This window comes from Delphinapterus leucas, chromosome 1 (assembly GCF_059928025.1).
Source record: "Delphinapterus leucas isolate spDelLeu-1000000601 "Yukka" chromosome 1, BTC_Dleu_Yukka2, whole genome shotgun sequence".
Classification (NCBI taxonomy): domain Eukaryota; kingdom Metazoa; phylum Chordata; class Mammalia; order Artiodactyla; family Monodontidae; genus Delphinapterus; species Delphinapterus leucas.
Genome location: NC_143129.1, coordinates 65539181 through 65565611, shown reverse-complemented (window position 1 = coordinate 65565611; position 26431 = coordinate 65539181). Strand labels below are relative to the sequence as shown.

Sequence of the window (26431 nt, the reverse complement as noted above, 5' to 3'; positions counted from 1 at the left end):
CTGTGACAAACCAAAAATGCCTTCACATCTCTCCAGACGCTTGCAGGGGGCGGGTGCCCTCCTGCGCTTGTGAACCAATAACCGGAATAAAATTTGCATATAAAACTTTACAGGTTTAGAATTTGTCCTTATAAGCTTTACTCTAGTCCAAAGGAAAGTTCTTTATTTTTACCATTTTGGAATGGGTATCATGGCACTACTTGTTTTTCTCATTTGCCAGCCTTCTGCAAAAAGAGCCCGTCACGAGCTCCCCTTGGAAGAAGAGTACAGGTCAGCACTGCAAGCAGCAACAGCGGCCTTGGAGGCAATCGAGTTATTACTCCAAAAGTCTCCTCCTCCAGACTGGCTTCTGACAAAAATGGAGACACTCCAAGAAAGGATTGATAAGCTAAAACATCATGTATTCTAGGGTGAAAACTGAATGGACTGGACCATATTATCGCTAGGTAAGAGCTGGATATTTTTTTTTGTCATTCTACAGTGCATTTCACCTATAGATGAAAATATTGATGTAATTATATGTCTGGACATTTTCTAACACATAAAACTTTTCTAAAGTTGATTCTAGTTAAAATAGTCTTTATTGGACATTTAGAGAACAGGATGGTGGGGATATATCTCATGAAGAGCTTTGGTACAAGGTAATAATACAGGAACAGTCGGCAACTCACTCAGTACATCTGTAAACAAATAAGCTGCCTAAGGAAACCTTAGCAATTTAAAATCATTTATATACTTTATAGCTAAAATTATTTCAGTAAGTTGATTTCATAATAGAGCTTACTCTTCTGACAAAGAAATAGCACAAAATTAAGCTAATCAGCTTGAGTTTTTGTATTTATATTTTCTTTACTTCCAGAATTGTTCTGGAAAAAAGCAGTAAGGTCAACCTTTCCACAGCCACTTGCTCTTCACAGAAACTGGCCTCAGTCAGACACACAGCCTCTTCCTCTGAGAAGGGCTGTGAACCTCTGCACCGCCCAGGGCTCCCCGCCAGCACGCCAGGTCTCACACTTCTGTTGGCACTGACTGGAAAAAGAGCTCCTGGTATGAGAAAAACAGGATGCTTTTGGGTTTTCTTGTCTGCAGAGCCTGCTTTTGAGGTATTTGATTTTTTAAAAAAGGAATCCATTTTCCTAAAGATTAACTCACATCCGTTGTCACCAGTTATTGTCTTCCCAGTTCAGATCGCCGTCTTCTCCCCAGCCTGCAGCCTCTCCCTGCAACAAGAGAAAGCAAGCCAAGGGCAACCTGCTGAAACAAACCATGTTCAGATTTGAAAGATCAGGAATTTAAAAGGGGCACAACGCGTGTCTTTTGATGCCAGAATACATTTCCTTGTACTAAGTAAAATAACTTACTGGACTAGGAAGCTGAAAAGTAGAATTACTTTGGTTCCAGAATTACAAAACCACAGTATTGGAAAATAACGTTCCAAGGACCATATAAGCCAATAAAATCAGCTTGATGACACCACATTCTTGGTTTAATCCCTTTTCCAGACAAAAAAGATTATTATTGTAAAAAGTGGCCCATTTATTAGCCCAAGCACTGCTACATTTTTCTAGGGAATGAAAGATGCTATTTATAGGAACTGATCTTATTCATTTTATACTTGATCATGTTATCCAATTGTGGACATCAGTCTTTTCTCTCACTGGGAAAACAGCATGTTTGTTATCAATGGGACAGTGCAGCTGCTACATGTGAGGGAAGCATAAACTAGTAGCACAATTTAATAATCCTCACCTCAGTAATTTCTGCTGCAGCAAATTTTGAGGAAAAGTGCATCACTGATGAGACGTTATCCTTGTTGGGAGCTACTGTTTCTGTCCTCAGTTCAGGTAAAATAAGAATAGCAGCTGAAGGCTTAATTTCTGGGATCATATCAGCAAACCAATCCAACTCTGGGTCTTTTACTGGCTTCTTTTTCACCTGTATGGTAAACTCCTCTCCTAAACCAAGTTCTGATGGAACTTTAAGGTGCCTTTCTTGTGACAACACTTTCGGTGGCTTGGTTTGGTCTGGGTCATCCCTGCTTCGTGCAAGACTGGTCTTTTGGGGTAGGCTTGATTTCAAAGGCGTGGCCTCTTCAGTGAGTGGACGCAAAGTAGGAGTGGCCTTTTGCTCCCCTGAGGTAACAGGTCTTGCAGCCGTGATTCCACCTCCTGGGTTTATTTCAGTATCTACGCTGCTGGGCTCAAAGTCATCCCAAGCCGCCGCCTCTGCATTCAAGTCGGTGAATGGGGACCTGGCAGCAGCATGGGGGTCTGCAGGGCAAATCTCTGTGTCAACAGGTTTCTCCTCAGGCTCCTCAGGCTCGCTCCAGTCAGGCCACTCCTCAGACTTTTTAGAACTCGACGGGAACTTTTCACTGTCTCCTGAGGTGATTTTCACATCTGAGATTCCGTTGATGGGAAATTTAACAGGCTGAGAAAACTGATCGCCTGTGGGGGATAAGTACAAGAATTATTCTCATAAAACGTTGGTTTTAAGAACAAGCAATATATTTAGGAGAAAGTTAACAGATCTATACAGAAACATATAGATCCAATTCCTTGGAAATATCCATGTACACTGAAGTATGAGATATCCCAGCAGAACATAAATCAACAAAGATGTAAGTTAAACAAATACTTAAATCGTAATTTGATGGAAGCATCCCAAGCAACAACTAACTGGAGCATCTAATCCTTTACTAAATATTCAGACATACTGTTTATTGGCATAACTGTCTACAAACAAAGATAAAAATGTTCTAAGCCAGGCGATGTTACCCTTGAGATGTTAATTACGTACACCCTGAAAAAGTGTTGTGTGCTCAAATAAGTTTGCCTCGCCCAACATATCCTCCTTTTAAACAGATTTTCTTAAGTGCAGTCAAGTCACTGAAGTCTTGTGCAGTGTGGTCTGACTCTGTGCTCAATTCCCCAAACTTACTTAACCACAGAACTTCTCTTTCATAGCACACCTGTTAACATCTTCCAGAACTATCATTCTTTGATACAATTTGGAAGAAGTCCCAAAGTAAAGTATCTGGTGCAAAAAAGGATTCAAGCAACGTCTTCACCAGTTATGAAGAAAAGACAGGTATATACCCTGTAGTCCAGGGAAAAAAGGCAGACCCAAGCTGACTACATAATTACAAATAATAAGAAAAATCAGTCTCAATATTCCCAAAGTGCCCTTAAGGTTCAGAATTTAAACTTATTACTCAGGAAAACATTCACCCAAGCAGTGGAACAGCTATATAAGTTTAATGAATCTACCTGTCTGTAAAAGAGTACTGTAGTAATCTCGCTGTATGTGCTTCTTGCTGGTGATGGGCATGTTGCCAGAAAAACATTTAGGGAATATGCTAGAGGAGGGGTTCTTCAAGACAGGTGAGATCTGACTGCGCTGGCTGCAGACGACGTGCATGGGAGAATCTGAAGATAAATAAAAACCCCCCAAAAATGAAAGGGGTAGTAAATTGCTTCTTTTCCTATCACATGTTAGGTGAGCAATGGTTAAGGGAAAAGGGTATATTTAACACAGATAAAAGATAAGTTGCAGAAAGAGGGCACCTCCAAATATTTGAAGAAACATAGTTACTAAGGAAGGGACTGCCTGTCCTAGAGGCATTTAAGAACAGGCTGTGTCCACATGGTGGTAATGGCACAGAAAGGTTTCAAGCATAGGTGAGCAGCTGAAGTAGACAGAAAACAAAACCTTTAGGATACCTAGTTATAAAAGTTAACAGCCTTTAAAAACATCTTAGTGGTTATTTAAAATCATACTTGATTCTACTTACTTTCCTTTTAAGAATAAAGAGTACAAACACACCAATGTGAATGTACTTAATGCCCCAAGGCTGTACACTTAAAATGTTTAAAATGGTAAACTTTGTTACAGACATTTAATGCCCAACTGGGAAAAGGAAAGTGTTTTACGAAAATGTTGTCTTTAACACCTTATCAGAAAGTTCATACTCAAGAGCGGGTATTGCTCAAAAGGATCCTAGCAAAATTTCTGGCCGAATACTTCCTCTGCCTTGGAAAAGTGAGGGTGAGGGGGATGGCCTGGGCTAACTCATCACAGGCCGCAGCTCCCCTCCTCAGCGCAGCCTGACCTCTACAAGCCCTCCACCCTCTTGCTTATTTCTGCCACTCTCCTCCCTGCTGAAGTCCTACTCATTTTTCTTACAAAATGTCCCCTTCTCTAAATTGTCCTCCCTAACTCTTGTTCATGCAGACTTATTTCTCTTAGGTACACTTTTCACTAACCTCCATATTAGCCCTTATGTCTGACCATGCAGGTGAACTGTAAAAGAACAGAAGGAAAAAGATAAAAGTCTAAGAGTACCTCTTTTACACACGCCCCTTCCCCAGCAGTCCCCCATGTCCTGTAGAAGAAGGGCCTCTCTTTTCTACAAACTTGGAATGTAGGCTGCCACCAGGGCTCCCAGCCATCTTGGATGAAAAGCCTAACGTGGCAAGTCAGTGGGATTAGTTTCAAAGTTTTCAGGAAAATCTATTTTAGTAAAAACTTATCTGCTGTAACATCTAGAACCAGAAAACTCCATCCAATAAGTAAAAAAGATGTTCGGAGTGGGAACTTTTGCTAATTCAACATGTAAAGCTGCCCCCTGAGACTGACCCCTAAGCCTTATCTCAAAATTACACATACCCTCTCCTCCTGCCAGAAATTCCTCTGGGATGAAATATAAATCTTTCATCTGCTCTTTGTGCACTCTGCTAAAAGAAAAACTGGTAACAACAGACCTCACTCAGTTTGGTATGGACATTTCATGGCTGAAGAGGAGGCGACAGCTTCTCCATCGCCCTCTTTAAGCTCCCTGGAGCCACACTGACACTGATTCATTAGCACCAAGGAAGAACTGAACTCTCTTCAAAACGTCAGGAAGTCAGTGTCGCTTTAAAAATTCTCTTGGCATCAAAATTAGAGAGCAGTCTATCTGACAGTTCCTTTCTACTAATAACTGTTTCCATGCTATCTACTCACTATGACTGAGAACCAGATTAGAGATCCAGAGCTTCATAACACGTCATCATCCTTCAGGGTTATACAAAGGAGCAAAGAAGCAATGACACTGTTGATAAAAAATTCTTATCCTTGACTTTTATAGCCTACAAAGATCAGAAACTACTGCTACTTCCACGTAACATCCAATGGGAACATACCAGAAATAAGGATATTTTTTTCTCTTGATTTCTTGAAGTACCTAAAAATCAAGAGCTTGTCACCTAACAGGCCATCAAAATCAAAAGAACTTAAACATCTGGTGTTGTTAAGAGCTGCTACAACCTTTTTGGAAACTGACACTATCTATTAAAATTTTAAATATTCAATATATTCTGACTCAGAAGTCCAAAAATGAGTGCAATAGCCATCAATAGGGAAATCACTGAATGAATTATATTCAATGAAATATTAGGCAGCTGTCAAAAAACAAAATAAAACAAAACTATTAGGCAGTTATGTACTGACCTGGAGACAGGTCCCTGATAAGCTGCTATGTGAAAAAAATCAAGTTGTAGAATTGTGCATAATATTTTCTTTTTTTTTTAAATCCTATGTGTGTGTGTAAACATACATTTGTGTGTCTTTGTGGGCTTAGAAAAAAGGATGAAAGAATTCCCACTAAGCCATTAAAACTGGTTACCTTAGATGCCCCAGAAGGAGCTGGGGGAGGGAAATTATTAACTTTTTCCATTTGAATACAATCTATCTGCATTATCTGTATAATGTTTAAAATCTAATAAATTAAAACAACAACACACTAGGCCTTTTAATCATTCTTACCTTGTGGGGAAAGGTCCATAGTTTTAGTAAAACTTGGTGCAGTGCATTTGAAGACCTTGGTTCTTTCTCCTCCCACAACCACCTCTGGTCCAAGTAGAGAGACCAACACTGCCAGGCTGTGAAGAGTAATTGCCACAATGGAATCGCTGGTATCACGCAGGCCCAGTAATACCTAGGAGTGAATTGGGTAATAAGTGTATGCAGCCATATTGCCTGTCTCTTTCTCCCCTGGTAAACAAGTAGTTGGGCTGCAATCAGTTTGTGCTTGCTCAAGTGAACTTCATTTCTTAGATACGCGTTCTAGGTCAGTAGCTCGCAACCTATCTGGTCAAGGACCAATATTTTCTCCCAATCCATCACAGCCTGATACTTTTTCAAAAATAAAAATGAAATTAAGTAGATAAATACATTAGAAATATATTAGGAATAAGATGACTCTGTTAAATTACTATAAAAAGTTTTAGATTTGTCCACGATGCCTGTTGACTCTTGCCTCCAAACCAAGGCCACAGAGTCCTCCCAAGAGCTAGCTCAGCACTTTTAAGCCTACAGCACCGAGTATTCCCAGGTGGTCTTCCATCCAAGTACTAACCAGGCCTGACCCTGCTTAGCATCTGCGATCAGATGAGACGGATGCATTCAGGGTGGGAAGGCTGTAGACAATTCCCCAACCAAATTCTTGGTGAATCTGAATACTCCAACTGAAAGACAGAGTTGCTGAATGGATTAAAAAACCAAGACTCATCGATATGATGTCACAGGAGACTCACTTCAGGTGTAAGTACATACACAGACTGACGGTGTGAAGGAATGGAAAAAGATGTTCCATGCAAATGAAAACCAAAAGAAGGGTGAGGTAAGTTATACTTGTATCAGACAAAACTGACTTTAAAACAAAGACTGTAATAAGAAACAAAGCAGGCATTACATAATGATAAAGGGGTCAAATCCAACATTTATAACATTTATAAATATTTATGCACTAAACACAGGCGCACCTAAATATACAAAGCAAATATTAACAGACCCTAAAGGGAGAAACTGAGCAATACAGTAATAGTAGCGGACTTTAATATCCCATTTACATCAATGGATAGATCATCCAGACAGAAAGTCAGTAAGAAAACACTGGCCTTGAATGACACATTAGATTAGATGGACTTAACAGATAATACAAAGAACATTTCATGCCAAAGCAACAGAACACACATTCTTCTCAAGTGCACACGGAACATTCTCCAGGACAGATCATATGTTAGGTGGCAAAACAAGACTTGATAAATTTAAGAAGACTGAAATCATATCAAGCATCTTTTCTGACAGTAAAAAAACTAGAAATCAATTACAAGAAGAAAACTGGAAAATTCAAATATGTGGAGGTTAAACAGTATGCCACTGAACAACCAATGATTCAAAGGAGAAATCAAAAAATACCTTGCAACAAATGAAAATGGAAATAAAACATACCAAAATCTATGGGACACAGCCAAAAGCAGTTCTAAGAAAAGTTCATAGTGATAAGTGCCTGCCTGAAGAAACAAGAAAAATCCCAAATAAATGACTAATTCTATACCTCAAGAAACTAGAAAAAGATGAACAAAGGAAGCTCACAGTTAGCAGAAGGAAGAAAGTATCACAGCAGAAATAAGTGAAATAAAGACTAAAAAGACAACAGAAAAAAAATTCAATGAAACTAAGAGCTAATTTATTCAAAAGATAAAATTGACAAATCTTTAGCGAGATTCACCAAGAGAGGACTCAAATAAAATCAGAAATGAAAGAAGAGATGCTACAACTGATACCACACAAAGGACCACAAGAGATTACTATGAACAATTACATGCCAACAAATTTGACAAACCAGAAGAAATGGATAAACTCCTAGAAACATACAACCTATCAAGACTGAATCATAAAGAAATAGAAAATCTGAACAGACAGGTCAAGTAAGGAGATTGAATCAGTAACCAAAAACCTACCAACAAACAAAAGTCCAGACACAGATGGCTTCACTGGTGAAGTCTACCAAACATTCAAAGAATTAATACCAATCCTTCTCAAATCCTTCCAAAAAATAGAAGAGGGAACTCATTTTTAAAAGGCCAGCATTACCCTGACACCAAAACCAGAGAAGGACACCACAAGAAAAGAAAATTACAGGCCAATATCCCTGATGAATATAGATGCCAAAACACTCAACAGAATTAGAAAACAAATTCAACAATACATTAAAAGGATCATATACCATGATCAAGTGGGATTTATTGCAGTGATGCCAGGATGGTTGAACATATGCAAAAAATCAATGTAATACACCACATTAACAAAATGAAGGATAAAAATCATATCATCTCAATAAATGCAGAAAAAGCATCTGACAAACAGAAAAAGCATCTGACAAAATTCAACATCCGTTCATGATAACTCTCAAGAAACTGGGTATAGAGGAAACATACTTCAACATAGTAAAGGCCATATATGACAAGTCCACAGCTAACATTATACTGAAAAGCTGAAAGCCTTCTCTCTGAGATTAGGAACAAGCCAAGGATGCCCACTCTTGCCAACACGGTATTGGAAGTCCTAGCCACAGCAATTAGGCAAGAAAAAAAAAGATATTTAAATCAGAAAGTAAGAAGTAAAATGGTCTCTTTTTGCAGATGACCTAATACTATATGTAGAAAACCTTAAAGACTCCAACAAAAAACTTTTAGAACTAATAATGATTTCAGTAAAGTCACAGAATACACAATCAATATACAGAAATCTGTACCATTTCTATACACTAATAATGGACTGTCAGAAAGAGAAAGAAAACAATCTCATTTACAATTGCATCAAAGAATAAAATACCTAGAAATAAATTTAACCAAGGAAATGAAAGACCTGTACACTAAAAACTATAGGACACTGATGAAAGAAACTGAAGAAGACATAAATAAATGGAAAGATATTCTGTGCTCATGGACTGGAAGAATTAGTACTGTTAATAAACTGCCCATACTACCCTAGGCAATCTACAGATCCAATGCAAGCCCTATCAAAATTCCAATGGCATTTTTCACAGAAATAGAACAATCCTAAAATTTGTATGAAACCACAAAAGACTCTGAAGAGCCAAAGCAATCTTCAGAAAGAAGAACAAAGCTGGAAGCATCACACGCCCTGATTTCAAACCATATTACAAAGCTATAGTAATCAAAACAGTATAGTACTGGCATAAAACAGTCACACAGGTCAATGGAACAAAATAGAGAGCCCAGAAATAAACGTATACATATATGGTCAACTAATTTATGACAAAAAGAGCCAAGAACATACAATGCAGAAAGGATAGTCTATTCAATAAAGTGTTGGGAAAACTGGACAGTTATATGCAAAAGAATAAAACTGGACCACTATCTTATACCACATACAAAAATTAACTCAAAATGGGTTAATGACTTAAATGTAAGACCTGAAACCATAAAGCCCCTAGAAAAAAACATGGGCAGCAAGTTCTGTGACACCAGTCTTGGTGATGAGTTTTTGGATCTGACACCAAAAGCAAAGGTTACAAAACCAAAAAACAAAGAAGTGGGACTACATCAAACTAAAAACCTTCTGCATAGCAAAGGAAACCATCAACAAAGTAAAAAGGTAATCTAATGAATGGGAGAAAATATTTGCAAATTGTACATCTGATAAGAGGTTAATATCCAAAATATACCCAATAACTCATACAACTCAAAAGCAAAAACAGTTTGATTAAAAAGTAGGTTGAAGATATGAATAGACATTTTACCAAAGATGACAGAAAGATGGTCACCAGGTACATAAAAAGATGCTCAACATCATTAAACAACAGGAAAATGCAAATCAAAACCACGGTGAGATATCACCACACACCTGTCAGAATGGCTATTATCAAAAAGACAAGAAACAACAGGTGATGGCGAGGATGTGGCGAAAAAGGAACCTTTGTGTGCTATTGGTGGGAATTTATATTGGTGTAGCCACTATGGAAAACAGTACAGAGGTTCCTCAAAAAATTAAAAATAGAACTACCATACCATCCAGTGATTCTACTTCTGGGTATTTCTTTGAAGAAGAAACTACTAACTCAAAAAGATATATGCACGCCCATGTTCACTGCAACATTATTTACAATAGCCATGATATGGAAATAATTTAAGTATCTACTGATGGATAAAGAAAATGTAGTACACACACAGTAAAACTATTCAGCCATAAAAAAAGAATAAAATCTTGCCATTTGCAACAACATGGATCGACCTGGAGGGCATTATGCTATGCTAAGGGAAGTAAGTCACACAGAGAAAGACGAATACTCATGTGTGTGTGGTGGTGGGGCAGAGGACAAACAGAAAAACGGGCTCACAGATACAGAGAACAGATTAGTGGTTGCCAGAGGTGGAAGTGAGGAGGTAGGGAGGAAATGAAATGGGTGAAGAGGGTCAAAAGGTACATACTTCCTGTTATAAAATAAAAAAGTCACGGAGATATAATGTACAGCATGGTGACTATAGTTAATAATACTGTATTGCCTATTTCAAAGTTGCTAACAGAATAATTCTTAAAAGTCATCACAAGAAAAAGATTTTGTAACTCTGTATGGTGACACATGGTAACTGGGCTTATTGTGGTGATCAGTTGCAATATATATACATATACACACATATCAAGTCATTCTCCTGTATACCTGAAATGAATATATCAATAATGTACCTCAATTTTTTTAAAAAAAGGTTTTAAATGTTAATTTTCCATATCTGTACTCACCTCATTGCAGAACCATAACAAACAGTACATGGACTGGCAATATTCTGCAGAGCTCACTTAGAAACACTCATCTAGGTCACTAAGAGCTATGTTACCAGTCCTTGGCCTCTTCTCAGTTTTATATACCCATAAGGATAGGACCTTGAAACCTTCTTTATATCTGATGCATATAACACCTGCCCCAAACTGAGCCAATTATGATCTCTTTCCCGGTAACAAAAACTGGAATTTAGGGACACTGGTTATCTCTGAGGTTTGCTTAAAATGAGGAGAGTGAACTTAGAAGCTATGGGTCAACAGTGTTTGTCCATGTGTACACCAAATAAAGCTGGTCTTCAAAAGTCAAAAGACAAAGGAACGCAATGAAGACCATATGGCTGAGTCCCAGCTGCACTTGACTTCCATGTAAGGCAGAATGACATCCTTTGATTAAAGTCTCTCTCCTTTTTTTTTTTTTTTTTTTTTTTTTTTTGCTTTAGCTTGTTTAAGTGGGTTTCAGTTACCTGCAGCCAGAAGAATCTTGACGAAGACATTCACATGGAGCTATCAGGAGAGATTTTGCTCTGAATTGGCAAACACATATATAAGGAAGATGGCAGGCAAAGCATGTGCACCAGCCAGACACAAGGCTATCAGGAGTCCTGGGCTCTGGTCCTTGCTCTGCCAGGGGTTCTCAGTATGACTCGGCCAATTAATCGCTTCATTATTCTGGTCCAGTTTCCTCATATATCCAAGATGAAGGTTTCCAACAGGACTCAATAAAATAACTAACAGGTCCAATGCTAACAAACCAGGCACTTTCTCGAAACAAAGCTGTACAAGTAAACTAAATCATGGTTAGAATTCTATCAACTGAATATGGTAATCATAAAATAAGAAACCACCAAAGCCAAAAACCCAAGAGTCATCCTCAAAACTCTCCCATCTAGTGAGAAACTGAGTCCTACCCCTTCTACCCTTAATCACTGCCGCCATGTTTTCCCCAGTCCTTGTCATCTCTTAGCAGGACTATTCTAGTAACTTCCTAGTTGAACTCCCTTAGTCCATCTTCCACTGCTCCCAAAGTGAACACTGAAACCAGTCAAGTTATTCCCCTACAGGGGGAGTAGCTCCACTGAGAGTTTTCACTGCCTTTCATATGCTGAGTATCTACTTATTTGACCTCAGCTCAGTGCCAATTCTGAGACCTGTGATGGTATCTCTATTTCAGAGTTAGAGTGCTTCATTCCTCTTCTAAATTTTCAGACACAAACAACTACAAGTAGGGTGACAACTACTGCTGCAGATGTAAACACAAAATGCTATGTTGTGGTAGCTAGGCTCTAAAGCCAGCCCCCAGTGAACCACACACCCAGTATCCACGCCCTTGTATAAAACCACCCCATGGTGAACCTGGCCTGACTTCTGTGACTCACTTCAACCAACATAATGTGACAGAAGCAATGTTGTCAGTTTCCAATCTCTGCCTTAAGAAGGCTGCTTGGGCACTTCTGGTAGCCTTGGGCAGCCATGGAAGAAGTCCACACACCTTGCTAAGGAAATCATGTGGAGATGTCACATGGAGGAATAGGGGCCCTGAAATGTCCTGAGGCTTTATGGAGAGGGAGCCCCAGCTGTCCCAATGCCCCAGGTAAGCCCACCTTTCAACCTTCCCCTCCAAGGTGCCAAGGGGCTATTCTGGATGTGTTATGGGGCCCCAGATGACTGCTGCCTCAGCTGACATCATGTGGAACAACAGAACCCCCAAGCTGAGCCCAATCAATCCAAAGAATCGTGAGAATTAATAAAATGATTGTCATTTTAAGGCACTAAGTTTTGGGGTGATTTGCTACACAGACAACAAAGATCTATTTCCGATCTACTCTCTCCTTGAAAGCAGGAAGTGTGTTACATACCTCTAGGGCCCCAGTACCTAAGCACAAGAACTGGCATAAAACCAGGCCTTATAATTTGTAAATAAATTAATCTGATAGAAAAACAAGTTATTTGAAAAATACCATGTGACCGATAAAATCTTTTAAAACCTTGTACTGAGTTGAATAACGTCTTCCAAAAATTCATGTCCACCCAGAATGTGACCTTGAAATGCGTCATACTGGGTTAAATCCAATGACTGGTGTCCTTATAAAAAGGCCACGTGACAACAGAAGCAGAAATTGGAGTGACACGGCTACAAGCCAAGAAACGCTAAAGGGCTACCAGAAGCTGGGAAGAAGGCAAGGAAGAATTCTCCCCTAGAGCCTTCAGAGGGAGCCCTGCTGACACCCTCATTTTGGATTTCTGGCCTCCAGAACCATAAGTGAATAGATTTCTCTTGTTTTAAGCCACGCAGTTTGTGGTAATTTTGTTACCTCAGTTACAGAAAACCGATACAAACCTGGAGCCCTGGAGTGGGCAAATCTAACAGGCTCCCTGGTGGCTGACTGATAGGCTGAAAACCACTGACAGGAATCATCCCGTTCCTCTCATTATAATTTAATTATTTTATAGTAATTTAATTATGACACTTGCACTTTATGTTCACAAAGCATCCCACAAATGAATCTTGTTAGTTTTCCCCCAAAGAATTAGCAAACAGAATTACAGTTTTTCAGGTTATATACAGGTGAAAACCAAATATGTTAGTTTAACTGATTTGCCTGTGTGACTGGCCTGGAAATGCAACTTTAATTCCCGCCCTTTGAATCCCAGGAGGCATTTAAACTGAAGTTCTGCCTCAGGCCTTCTCAGCTGTTCCCCAGTGGGCCCTGGCTCCGCCTCCTCCCCTGGACAGCGCTGTGGGCACCCGCCCCGCCCCTACCTGGGGCAGGATGACTTTCTTCAGCTGCTCCTGGGTGAAGTGCCCCACGTAGGCCTCCAGGTGAGACAGCAGCACCGTCCGCACGTGCTCCTCGTGCACCTCAAACAGCCGCAGCAGCACGGGGATCACCCGCGCCTGGAACAGGGCTGGGGAGAGCAGGCGGGGGGCTCCCCCCCTCGCACCGTCTTCTCCCCATCAGACGAAAGAACAACGCGTCACTTCGGTGAAAGGAGCACGAAGCCCAGCGCAGAAACTGAGCCCAGAACTTCACACACGTTCTAAATGCTCTTCTAAATTCCCAAACCAAAGGGAAGTGCTTCTTTTGACCCCAAATTACTCAAGGCTTAACTGTCTTAATCACACTCCACCTTGTAGAAGTGTTTCTGAAATACTCTATCATACTTAATGTACTATTTACAAAGAAACCTTATGTTCTAATAGAATCCTGAGTCGACAGCTCTTTATATACTTACATCTAATCAATGAGGAATTTCATATACTAGATTCAACGGATATGATTGTTGCAATTTCATCCGCAAAGCCAGGAAGTGTGTTAAATGCTACAACAAGAGTTGGCGCTGACGGTCCTCTCCTTCCTAGTAGTTATTGTAGGTTATTCAACAGAGACATGCATCAGAATCATTTGGGGACCTTTCAAAATACATATTTACCCATCCTTGCTCTGTCCCAGAACCAGTGGATCAGGCACAGGCAAATTTTTAAAAAGCTCCCCAGGTGATTCAGGTTACCATGAAATAATCTTGCACTGCTCAAATATGGACTAATAACTCCCAAACTCCGTAATTACTAATAATACTTTGAAAAAAAATTCACCTTTTTTGGGGCCAAGGAGGTAGGGAAGAAAACTCTTAACAGCTACTGGCTCTGCAAACACCAACTGATTAAGCAGAAGAGGCACCAGCCGTGAAGCTATTAATTCCTCTGACAGGCAGCTGACTCTGTCCAGGAGGAACCTGAGGGCAAAGAAGGAAAGCCTGGGAAACTGGCTGTAACACTGTATCAACTCACTTGTACAGTTTAGACACATGCAGCTTTATTCCACTTCCATCAAAGTGATGAATCTGAAATGTAGCTAGAGAAACTGTAGCTAGGTCAGTCCCCAGGTATTTAAGAAAAACACAGAAGGTGTGAGGCAAGGCCAGATAGTCAGTACATACACAACCTCCAATCCAAGCTAGGAAAATTTTTTCAAACAATGGCCCCTCATTAATAGCAAGAGTGTCTTCTCTCCCCGCTAATAAGCCAGAGGCTTTCTGGTCAATAAAAGGTACTTTCTCAAGTTTAAAAGACGTAGGATATTACATTATCTAAAGTTTCCACGGTAAACAAAATACTAACTTTTGTTACTCATTAAAACAAGCTATGTACAAGCACTTAGTTAGGAAATACACAGATATCAGGTGTTGGCAGTAGTAAAACGCCACTATACAATCACCCTGAGCAGGTAATCCTGCCTCCTCCTTAATTGGGAAACAGGCCCCACCATGCTTTATCTCCTGCAAGCCCCTCAGCCACTATCGACAAACCGGTCCACACCCAAACTCACTCCCAGCTCCTTTTCAAGTTCCATGGATGCGAGGGCTTCCTCTTATTGAAGGTCACCCCCACTGAGCCACCGCCCCAACATCCCCTTCTCCCCCAGGGCCATGCACCGACAGCCCCCCAACAAAACTGCATCTTCAACTCCTCCCTCACTCCCCCACCAGCTCCGTCCCATCAGCCTACAAACATGCTCCCCCGTCTCTTCCAGCCTTAAAAACATCCTTCCTAAAAAGAAAAAAAAAAATCCTTCCTTGACTCCATTAGCAATTCTTTAGCAATTCTATGTTCCTCTTCTCCGAGCTTTTCAGGAGATTTTACCCAAAGTCCACTTTCTCACCTTCCACCCACTTCTCAATTCACTGCAGTTTGATTCGCTCTGCTGAAACAGCTCTAAGACAAGGTCATCAGTGCTCTCCTGACTGCTAAGTGAACAGGTATCTGTTGACTGCTCCTATCTTTCTGAAATTTTCTACTCCTTTGGAATACCAGCCTCCTGGCTGTCTCTCAATCTCCTCCAACCACTGCTTCTGTCACATTCATCAGCCACTCCCTCCCCACTGGCCCCCTTACAAGGTTGTGTGCCCCAGTACAGTGTGGGCCACTGTACTTTCATGCTACCCACTTTCTATGGGGCAATGTCACCAACTACAGGCTGATGAAGCCTCACATTCGCCTCTAGCTCATCAGCTTGAGACCTCTCTCCTGAGCTTCTGACCCATCTGCCCAAATGCCCACGTACATCTCTACCTGAAGTCCCACAGACACTTCAAACACACACTGAATGCCAAATTCTTCATTTTCTCTGCATGTAGGTTCTCTCCTCCAGTATTCTCTAACTCTTTTGGTGATAATCACTAAGGCTTGTCAGTCTGTTTTAGTATTTCTTATCTGTGTCTTCTTCACTGTACCATCACTGCCCTTACATGAGGCCTCACATTTACTACCTGGACTACTGCAGTCTACCAACCGATCCAAGTCTTATGTGAAATAAACCTGTGCCCTCCGTAGAAAACAGAGCGATCCACCCAAGGGGAAACAGCCATCTCACAGCCCGTTTTCACTCCTTTGATGGTTTCAAGGCCTGAAGTCCACTGCTTACCAACAGTGTCAATACTCCTAAGTGCCACGTCCAAGGGTGCCCACCCCTTACCCTCCAGCAGGACCCAAGCGCTCATCATTCCTCGCACAAGACATACTGTGTCTTGCCTCTGTGCGCCGGTTCATGTTGCTCCTCTGCCTAGAATACCTCTTCTCTAACCTCCTTCTCCCCCGTCCTCTGCTGTTTTCAGGACGACCCCCTCAAGCTCCATCACTGTTTAAGGGTTATCAGTCTGTATCTGTTTCCCTCACCAGAACTATCCATCCCAGGGCCTAGAAAAGAGCCTGACGTATAGGAAATGTCACTAAACTTTAAGAAAACTAATGTCTGACTCATCCTCTCTAGGACACCTGAAGTGATTACATGGACTTAACCCAAGTTACTGAATTTTAAGGCCTGAATTTTCTAAACTTACTTGAAAAATTCAGCTTTTTCCTCTTCACTCTTCAATGTTAAACTTTTCAAGAAATTCACAACTTCTAGAAAATCATTCCTAAATGCCAAAAAAAAAAAAAGATGCAGGACAACAGATTAAAGATGGCGTTGTCAAATATTGAAGCAATAACCGCAGACCACACCACAATAATATTCAACAAAGAATCATTCCCCTGTGCCACTTGGAAGATTCTGTTATAACTAAGTAGCTTATAAGACAAATACTATGGAACAAGTCCACAGGGAATTTAATATTTTAAGAATATCAAAGAGATCTGTCAGGAGGATACACGCTTAACCACACACACATGTGCATACACAAACGCCAACCAACGCTGCGGTGTTAATCATCATCATCCAAGTGTTTTGTTGTAACAGGATGTGGTTACATGAACTATCCTGGGAGAAACGGTATTACCGTTACAAAATAGTTGCTAATTCTCAAGTCTCCTTTGGTGAAAACTATTAAAGAGGGTTGGGGAAAGAGGAATTTCTGGTATAAGTCACAGGAATCTTCTCGGTTCTCCCATTGTAGTTGTCTGGTCACTTTTGCAGCCAGGCAGGGAAGACGGTGAGAGGAGTGGTCAGTTTCCTGCAGGGTCTCCAGAGAGCCCCGCAGCCACTCAGCTCCAAGCCAACGTCGCCCCTGGAAAGGAGGCTTCAGCAGCAGCCTGCAGCCCCCGCCAGGACAGCTGACCTCCTGGGTCTCCACTCCTCACATTGACACCTGTTTCCCTCTGGCTCAGCGGCAGAGAAAAAGCACAAAGCCTTAACTGAAGTGCAATCAGGTTGGCTTGGCTGCCTCAGCGGGAGCTGCTGGCCCTCCTCCTCCTGCCGCCGCCTCTGGCTGGGCTTTCCCCTCTCGTGTAACAATCAGATTTGGGGGACAGGGCGCCGGTGTGTGGTTTTGGCTTCCCTCTCCCATCTCTGTTTAACACATAATTCTTACTAAAGAACTCTTATCACACACGGTAGTGAGAGCATCTATTTACTATAAAGGATTCTGCTTTGTAGAGATTCTATACCAAGATAAAGCATCACTATGAATCACCCAAAAAGACATGGAAATACCTTGGTTAAAAGACTCATAATGGGAAAGGTCTGAACAGCTTCCCTGGAGCATAAGTGACAAAACCCTTGTAACTACAAGGAAAATACCCCCTCTGCCTTGTTTAATAATATACACCCCCATCCTTAGAGGTAACTGTCCCCCTTCAGGGATAATATTAGCTTTCCCTTCACTCTGGTTTCTCTCAGGCTTTCTGACTGCAAACACATAGGATTTTTAGTTTCACAACTGACATAAAACTGATTTTGCTAATAAAAGTCATGAATGTGGAGTTAACCTGTGCAGAAGATCTGCAGTCATGGAAATTAAAAAATAAAGGACACATAATTAAAACTAACCTGGAAGAGAGGTTCAAAAACATCTGAATCCAGCGACAGTATTAACAGCTACACTGTGCCCTCCCACTAAACTGACTTCTTTGCTCTTCCATCACGTATCACTAAACAAAGAAAACAATCTTCCGCCTGAAGAAAAATAAGCTCATTTCCACACCCCCACCCGAGTAAAATTCAACAATAACAGACTCGTATCACAATGGCAGCAAAAAGGAGAGGCCATGTTTATTAAGTTCCTCAATTAACTTCCAACTGTAAATCACTGGACATAGCCTAGCTTCTTCACATTCAGAAGCCCTAAGTAATCCAGCTATAATTTCTAGACCCAGGCCTCCATGACAATTAAGGAGTTCGAAAACTTCCTATCTGTGATAGGAAGCTGAGAGGCAACCCAATTTCTCCCTCTATTTTCCCATGTGGACATGATTCACTCTCTTCTAATAAAGAAGGACAACAACAGCAGCAAAAGGACCACAGCATTTGGTCCTCCAACACCCACCACTGGAGCATAACCCACAAGAGAGCAGGCGGGCATCAGTGGGGAGCAGCCAGCGTGTCACACCAGGCACCCTCACCTGAAGAAGTCATGGGACAGGAGGGTGCAGAGCGCTGGCCGACAGTTTGGAATGGGATTCAGCAAAGTTGAGTGCAAGGTCTGTTGAAAGCTGGAGAGAACATCCGCTGAAACTGAAATCCAGAGCGACAGTTAGTTTCCAATGCCGTTTCCCTCTTTTCAGGACCTCTATAGCTGGAGGCTGACGAGAGCAAAAACCAACCTGTAAAAGCCCAAACAAACAAAGCCCTGGCTGTTGCTGAACAGCTTCCTGCTTTCCTGAAGCCAAGCTCCTTGACAGGTGTAGAAAATTGTCCTGACAACACATCCAAGCCCCTGCTCACATGCCTCCCCTTGGAAGCCCTCTCATTTCCTGACCGTCAGTTTAACTCAGCTCAGGCCCAGAGGAGGAGGTTTAATAAGCGGCAGGTTTGAGGGCCTTTTCAACCAAGTCTCCTCACCCACAGAACACAGGAAGTTATCTGAATGACTATATTTTCAATTCTCTCGGGGGTGGTACATAATTGCCACCATTCTAGACACAGTGAAGAACAGTGAGTCCATCATCCACCAAGAATGCCTTAGGGTTTAATTCTCAAGTGTTTAGGCTGGGACAACTCAGAGCTGACAGCTGAATGGTGCTTGTGACTGCAGAGCACTGAGTGAACCGGGAAGAAGAAACTGCGTTAGAGCTGCAGCAATGTGAGATATAGGCCAGTAAGGGGCCTAATGAGACATGGACCCCAGTACACTTAAAGGGTGGACGACTGAAGGCCTGGAGTGGCTGGAGGAGAGTGTAGCAGGCTGCCAGAGAGCTCAGAAGAGACCTATGTGTTCAGTGGCCTGGGCTTTGAGGGCCAACAAAAGAAAAAAGTAATGAGTAAATGAAATCACAAAGAAAAAAAACCAAAAGGACTTTGAAAAAAAGATAAAGAAACGTTAATCTTGATTTAGAAATTAAGAAAAAACTTTGAATCTTACTCTATTCTTCAGATCATTACATATACATCAATAACAGCATTCACTTACTTATTGGCTGGCTTGATAAAGAATCGTCTTTAGACCATAAATACCGATAACAATTAGTAAGATAATAACATATGATATTCATAGCCATAGTTCAAAGTGCTTCCTACTTAAAACTTTTTTTTTTGTTTTCCTGCGGTACGCGGGCCTCTCACTGTCGTGGCCTCTCCCGTTGCGGAGCACAGGCTCCGGACGCGCAGGCTCAGCGGCCATGGCTCACGGGCCTAGCCGCTCCGTGGCACGTGGGATCTTCCCGGACTGGGGCACAAACCCGTGTCCCCCGCATCGGCAGGCGGACCGTCAACCACTGCGCCACCAGGGAAGCCCTAAAATTCTTTTAACTATGCAAAGTAAAGAAACCCGAAGCTTCTTCCCTCCCTGCTATTAGGATCTGCCCTAAACAACTTTCTTGGTAAGCAACTGCTCCTTACTATGATCAAAGACTGCAGTTCTCTGAATACACACAGAACAAGCCATGGATGATTTTCCTACTTATTCTGTGGATGCAGCAGCATAACTCCAACTCACCCTGTTCACTTAAGATTGTGAGCAAACTTTCCACCAATGTCCCAAAAGAATAGGCATCCCGAGCATGTCCGTGTGACTCTGGCAGAGTTGTGAATTCTGGAAGCTAAAAGCAGTAAAGACCATTAAAACCAGAGGATCTGCTTTACAAACCATTTCTACTTTTCTCTGAAGCACTTTCTCCCATTTTTGCATTCATTATACTCAAAGCTAACTACATATTACCACACACTAATTTATAGGCTCTTAAAACTATTAGTGAATAGAATTTATCAAAGATACTAATAATATCAAACAGGGGCAAAAAGAAAAAAGATCAGAATATATGTCTGTGGCTTTCAAAAATATTTTTGACTGCAAACCAGAGAAAAAAAATTATCATAATTATCATTATCAACATATGCACATACATGTATAAATACATATCAGAAACAAAAGTTTCATAAGACAGTACTTAGCTTTACTACCCAAGATGTCCAATGATATTTTTTATTTTATTCCTTTCTTTTTCTCCCTTAAAATGCTGGTCAGGACCCCTAAATTGATTCAAAACCCACAAATCATCAGTTTGAAAAACACTACTATATATACATAGTACTGATTTGAATAAACCTGAGTTATTTCAAGTCTTAGGTTTATACTTAAGTTTATAGTTGGGTTTGTATTTCCTGTAAAGCACACTAAATATGTCTTTGGGGGTCAATGTCTATAGTGGTTAAGAACAAATTTAGAGAAAGCAGCTGCTTTTGAATTGACTGGTAAATATACTCTTTCTTTACCACCACCATAATATTAATAATTGCCCTTCCTTACATCTTGGAATCCCAACTAATGGCCAGATAGGCAGATGACTGGTTGGGTGAAGCACAGAAAAGGGCCAGGGTCTTGCTTCCTCAGCTCTCATGGCTTCCAATAATGTACAAAGACTTACCATGAAATAGCTATGAAGCGCCAACCCTGCTCACACTGAGGTACCTCTTATCTTTAAGCACTATCACGGGTGTCTATATGACCAAAAAATGTAAGCTGAGTGTCAAGAAAAAGGCTTTCTGCTGTGATGATACAGTAAGTCTTAGAAGCCTTCAAGGCCAGAGGAATTATGAGGCATCTATAACTTAGCAAAGAAAGAGGTGGGCAGAGGAAAGGTTTTTTTAAAGTTTCATACTCAGTTACACAAAGAAGCCTTCATTACATCTGAAGCGTATCCTCTTACCATCTCTTCAGGAGGGATAGATGCTGGGTCTCTTACTGACTGAATACTCCTCAGAAACTAGACAGAAATAAATTAAGGAAAGTAATTCAAGCATATGTTTGGTGAACTGATCTCTTACATTAAGTTACAAAAACAAAGAGCAATGGAAACAGCAGCAATGAAACCTTCAAACCGATGCCACACATTAAATGCATAAATTTAAAATCTTGATAACTAAAAAATGTAGATATGGTACCTGGCATGGTGCAAGGCTTAGTGGAAAATAAATTACGAGTTCCCTTTCCTTTCCCCTTCAGCTGGTTTAACAGAAACCCTCTGGTGTTCAGAGGCATCTCTGTAACTGATTTCCTTATAATTAGAAATACTTCTTTTTCATCCTGCATAGATATTAACAAATAAAAGACTTCTCCAGCAGAGAACAAATCTATCATTAATCTGCTCACTGAGTCAAGTCAATCATAAGGCTTGCTGTCACATGAGATATATGAGGATCTTATAAACTACAGAGACAAAGCCAACATCCACAGAACAAGTACATTCATTCACTGATTCAAAGACTATTTTTCAAGAGCTTATATGTCCCAAGCACCATTTAGGGCACCAGGAATACAAAATGAATGCAATAAATCCCCGTCCCCAGCCAGGTGCTCACAACCTAGAACTAAACTAAGAACTTCGATAACGTGTGCTGAATGAGTGCCATGGAAGCCTAGGAGGGAACTACTCTTGTTGGGTAGGGAACGCCTGGGGGAGGGCTTCACAAAGAGGAGACTTAGCCAGATCTAGACTTCAGCTAGGCGTCAGCCGGATCTTACATCCTGCAGAGAACCCAGGGGAAGAAAGACATCCCAGCAACAGAATGGCACACAAAGAAAGAAGAGGGTGAAAGAGGACCACCCATGAGAACACAGCTGAGATGCGTGCAACAGGATGCAACCGGAGTGTAGCTCAATAACTGAGAGGTATACGGAGCTAAAGGTAGGCTGGGGAGGAGACTGTGGAGGGCCTTGTATGCCACGGTAAAGAATCTGGGATGAACCCCACAGGAAGAATTACGTCCTAGTATACTAACTAGATGTAAGCTGACTTCTGAGAAGAAAGCGATCAACAGGGGCAGAAATAAAAAAGGAATGTCTTCGTGGTGGAAGGAGCATTTGAATTGAGCCAGAGCCCCTGAAGGTGCACATGCAACAAGGCCCCCATGTGGAAGCTGCACACAAGGGAACATGGGAAATTAGGCCGAGCCAGGAAGTCGGGGAGCCACCTCATCAGTAAGTCAGGGAGCCACCCTGTCAATAGGGAAATTATAACGGGAGTGGTATTTCTGTTTTAAAAAGAGTTAAGTCTAGTGGCAACATGCAAAATGGTGAAAACAGGAAACAAAACAGAGAAGAGCAAGGTTGCTCAACCCAGGAGGGAAATATGTAGATCTCTGTCAGACAAAGTTACTGTTCAAGAAGTACCACAGGCAGCAACAACACAGCGCGGCACTAGGAGCAGCTGCAATGCACAGCTCTTAAGACGTGGTGTATGACTCTGGACAACTTGAACGACTGTTCAGTGAACATTTCTAATGTACCTAATATGTGCCAGGCACTATTCTAGGTGGATATATAAAGATAAGTATACGAGACTATCACCCTCAAGAAGCTCAACCACTGGTGAAGAAGACAGACACATGAAGGTAATTTCAATATTAAACATTCAGTGGGAAAATTAAGTACAGGCTACTACAGGAGCACAGAGGATGGGCATTTAATTAAAAATTTGCCCAAGCCACTCGACCTCTTTCAGTCTGATTCCTCAAGTATAGAATGAGGAGAAAAGAATAAATGACTCCTAGTCTCCCCCTGGAGAGTAAAATCCCACAATTCTATGGATATGAGTATTGACAAAAAAGTCAAGTCTCTGAATCTGAGACCACACTAACATTGAAGGGAAGTCCCTAGGGGAGAACCACACACCAAAATGCTATCAAATTCTGCATAACAAAGAGGGCCTGTCACCTGGCTTACCTCTGGTGTGGCCTGAGGAACTTTACAGACTGTTTCCATTCCTCCCAGCTTCCAGTGCCCATCTTCACTCACAAACACAGATGATAAACAGACATTGTTGTGTGTGAGGTGTCCCTGGAAAAAAAGAACAGGAAGAAGATTGCCACTCCAATTTTCTGAGTAGAAGTTTTAAAAAACTAAGTACTCATTACCAAAAAAAAAAAAAAAAAAATTATGGCAAGTCTTCCTACTTGTGGCATTATAAACAGAACTACAACTTTAAGGAATGACAAATTGAATGAGGCTGCTTAAACATTATGAGGTTAGAAAAAAGGGAAAAAACACAATAGAAAGGCTTATCTCCCCCTGCCTGGTGAGGCAGGTTAATAAAGACGTAAAAGCCACTGCACGGATATTACACAACCCCATCTCCATGGGAGTCAGGAGATACAAGTGTCCTTAAACATAAATTTGCAAGTCTTTTTAACCTACATTGTATGCTTCAAATGCCTTTAAAGGTACAATTTATCTTTGCTCCCATAGGTTACTGTATTAATTTTCTCCTCTAAATTCTTTCTCACCTACATTCTATCATGAACCCAGATCCACTTCACCTGAAATCTTGTCAGTAGGCATTAAAAAAATTCTGCCTGAAGAAGAGGAAAATGGAATGATAAGGACCACCAGAAATATCCCACAGACCACAGAAGAGCCAAATTTAAAACTATAAAAAATAGTACAGTCAAATAAATGAGAGGGAAGAAGAAAAAGAGAACAGGGTTGAAGTATGTTTTTCTCCAAACCAGAAATTATTCCAGTAGATAAGTGCATTTTAAATATTCTACCCACCAGATCAAATATGTACACATTTTTATATAAAACACTCCAAGTTATATATTTTTTAAAGGAAAGCTTAAAATAGTATGCATGTGTCTTTCCGCTTGGGAAAAAGCAAAGGAGAATAAGCACAGAGATGTCTGCTTTATACACACAAGAAATATCTCTGGACTAACACACTGATCATCATGGTTGTCGATGGAGAGAAGTAGGGCGCTGGATTCAAGGATGAGGCAGGGACTTGTTTTTCCCTATCTGCACCCTCATACTATTCAAACTTTTTACCACGTTCATGCATTTCTCCAACAAAGAAAATATTCCTCCACAGTGGGTCATTAATAATTCTACTTATGTGAATCTTAGACATACTTTAAGAGATGATAAATCCAAAGTGATATTTGGAGACTCTGTCTCCCAATAACAGAAAACGTTTTAAAAACACATTAAGATGAGTCAAATGCAAGTGCTTCTAACTTGTAACTGGTGTTTTTAAATCTCGGGTGGGGAGGGGGGCTGCCAAAGGCCTTAATACTTCAGAATGTAAATTCCATTAACAAATAGTAGCTCAATAATACTGTTAAGAAATAGACAAGAAGTAAACAAAATACTCTATCCCCTTCATAGCAAACACTGCCACAGTGTTAGGGGCTATCTCTCTTTGGTACCACCTACTTGAATGGAAAGGGGTGTGTAAAACTCTGCCTCTTTCTAAGAAATGCTAATTTCTTTCTTTAAAATCTAAAGAAAAAAACAAAACTCCTGAAAACAAATAGGAAGGTTGGTCCATCAGCAGCACTGATGTTACTAAACTTTTATCTTGACTTAATAACAAATACCAGCTGTAGCTATTTTTATATAAAGACTTATCCAAAACTAGAGAGAGACTATAGTAAAATGAAATAAAGTTCTACAAATAACTGCCCAGGGACAAAGAACTTGTTGCCTGTTCCACAAACCACTTGTCTGTCTGTAGCATCTTGTATGCTGTTTTCCCTCAGGAAGCCTTCTGATAAGAATAGTAATTTATGATTTCTACAGATACCGTAATTCACCAGCACTACCCCATACATCAGCCTCCTCCCACCACCCCACCCCTGGTCTACATGAAAGCCTGTGAGGCAGACTGTGTCCAGGTTACTTACTCTGTCATGAAGGAAGATAAGAGCCAGCAATATATCATAGATCCCAGCACAGACCTCTGCAGAAGACAATGTTTCCAAAGCCACTTCCAGAGGCTGCACTCGCTCAGTGACAAGATGAATACCATCTGCTTCCACAGTGCAAGATAAAAATCTTAGCAAGCAAGGGTGACGAAGTGTCTTCAAGTGCTTTAAAAATATAAACAGAAGAGTTGGTGAAGTTAATGACTCAAAACAAGATTAACTATAGTTTCATTAACATTGTAGTCAAGTCAGAAAATGTATACTTACATTCAAGGTCTTTTCCAGCTCCTTACCTCTCTCACCTACCCCCCAAGTTTCAAAAAAGGCAGAGAAGAATACGTGACTTGTTCTGACAGTATTCACTTTACCAACATTTACATTACTCTACAGAGAATTCCAGTTCCATTATGGGAGGGTAAGCCCCCCAAGAGCCTAGATCTCCAATGATTATTGCTATAAACTCCTAACAAAGTGCCAAAAACAACTACCTAAGAACTCTGAAAAGTAAACAAAAACATGTAGATTATGGAGGGGAGTCACCCATTGGGGGGAGTTTCCTGGTTCAGGGAATGTCCCTTCTCACAACTGTGCACTGAAGGCAGTCCCCAGGTGCAGAGCAGTGCAGCAAACGTGGCTAAAACTCTGAGAGAAACCTTGCCATCTTTCTGGCCAGGAGAACCAAAGCAGGGCTGAGTATGAGGAAGCTGTCCCAGAGGAGAGAGAGCTAAGGGAGGGAAAAGGAGATGCCCTAGTTATCTGTATACCTACGCAGGTCTCAGACTAACCCCTGAACCAAACACGCATAGGACAGACCCAAACTAGCATGGCAAAGTTTTGAGAAATGAACTAAGGTTTGAACTACCATGCACAGGAAGGCTAGAAGGAGAGTAGTTAAAAAAAAAGAAGCAGCTTGAACCCAAGGGGATTGACTGCCTGCAAACAAAAAACATCAATATTCTCCAGAGGACTACAGCAGAACCAAGGTCTATGCAACAGGACATTCAAAATGCCCAGAATGCAATCCAAAGTCACTCAACTGACAAAGAACCATGAAAATGTGAAAAGACAACCAACAAATATCAACCCCAAGATTGACCACCATATAAACCAGAGAGAGAATTATCAGAAAGAATTTGAAGCAGCTACTATAACAATTCCCCCTAGAGGTAAAGGAAAGAGTTATGAGATAAGTGGTAAGATAGACGTTCTCAGAAGAGATATGAACGTTACAT

The 26431-nt window shown here is 41.0% G+C and overlaps 2 protein-coding genes and 1 pseudogene across 15 annotated transcripts in view; 1 reads left to right on the top strand and 2 right to left on the bottom strand.

Moving 5' to 3' along the window:
• Positions 1-2024, top strand: part of FIRRM (FIGNL1 interacting regulator of recombination and mitosis) — a 46338-nt gene extending 44314 nt beyond the window's left edge. For 5 of the 6 annotated variants that reach the window (XM_022560145.3, XM_022560144.3, XM_089911277.1 and 2 more), the window contains 2 exons: positions 221-446; positions 1168-2024. In XM_022560145.3, coding sequence (XP_022415853.1) covers positions 221-409 — 189 coding nt within the window. In that variant the 3' untranslated portion in view covers positions 410-446; positions 1168-2024. Of the gene's footprint in view, positions 1-220; positions 561-1167 lie in introns of those variants that run through there. The other variant, XM_089911262.1, reaches the window with a different exon arrangement.
• The window catches only part of SCYL3 (SCY1 like pseudokinase 3), an 82866-nt gene that overhangs the window by 42768 nt on the left and 13667 nt on the right, over positions 1-26431 (bottom strand). For 2 of the 9 annotated variants that reach the window (XR_016393163.1, XM_089911300.1), the window contains exons 3-14: positions 25179-25364; positions 23221-23334; positions 21206-21262; positions 19996-20098; positions 18464-18575; positions 16465-16542; positions 14222-14361; positions 13388-13572; positions 5806-5977; positions 3270-3428; positions 1750-2447; positions 1153-1251 (exon numbers count right to left, since the gene is read on the bottom strand). Coding sequence is in view for 7 of the 9 variants with exons in the window: in XM_089911300.1 (XP_089767426.1) it covers positions 1168-1251; positions 1750-2447; positions 3270-3428; positions 5806-5977; positions 13388-13572; positions 14222-14361; positions 16465-16542; positions 18464-18575; positions 19996-20098; positions 21206-21262; positions 23221-23334; positions 25179-25364 (2088 nt within the window). In the remaining 2 variants the exon portion in view is untranslated. Of the gene's footprint in view, positions 1-562; positions 1252-1749; positions 2448-3269; positions 3429-5805; positions 5978-13387; positions 13573-14221; positions 14362-16464; positions 16543-18463; positions 18576-19995; positions 20099-21205; positions 21263-23220; positions 23335-25178; positions 25365-26431 lie in introns of those variants that run through there. The other 7 variants (XM_089911295.1, XM_022560147.3, XR_016393165.1 and 4 more) reach the window with 7 other exon arrangements.
• LOC115801781 (5S ribosomal RNA) lies at positions 6349-6466 on the bottom strand (annotated as a pseudogene).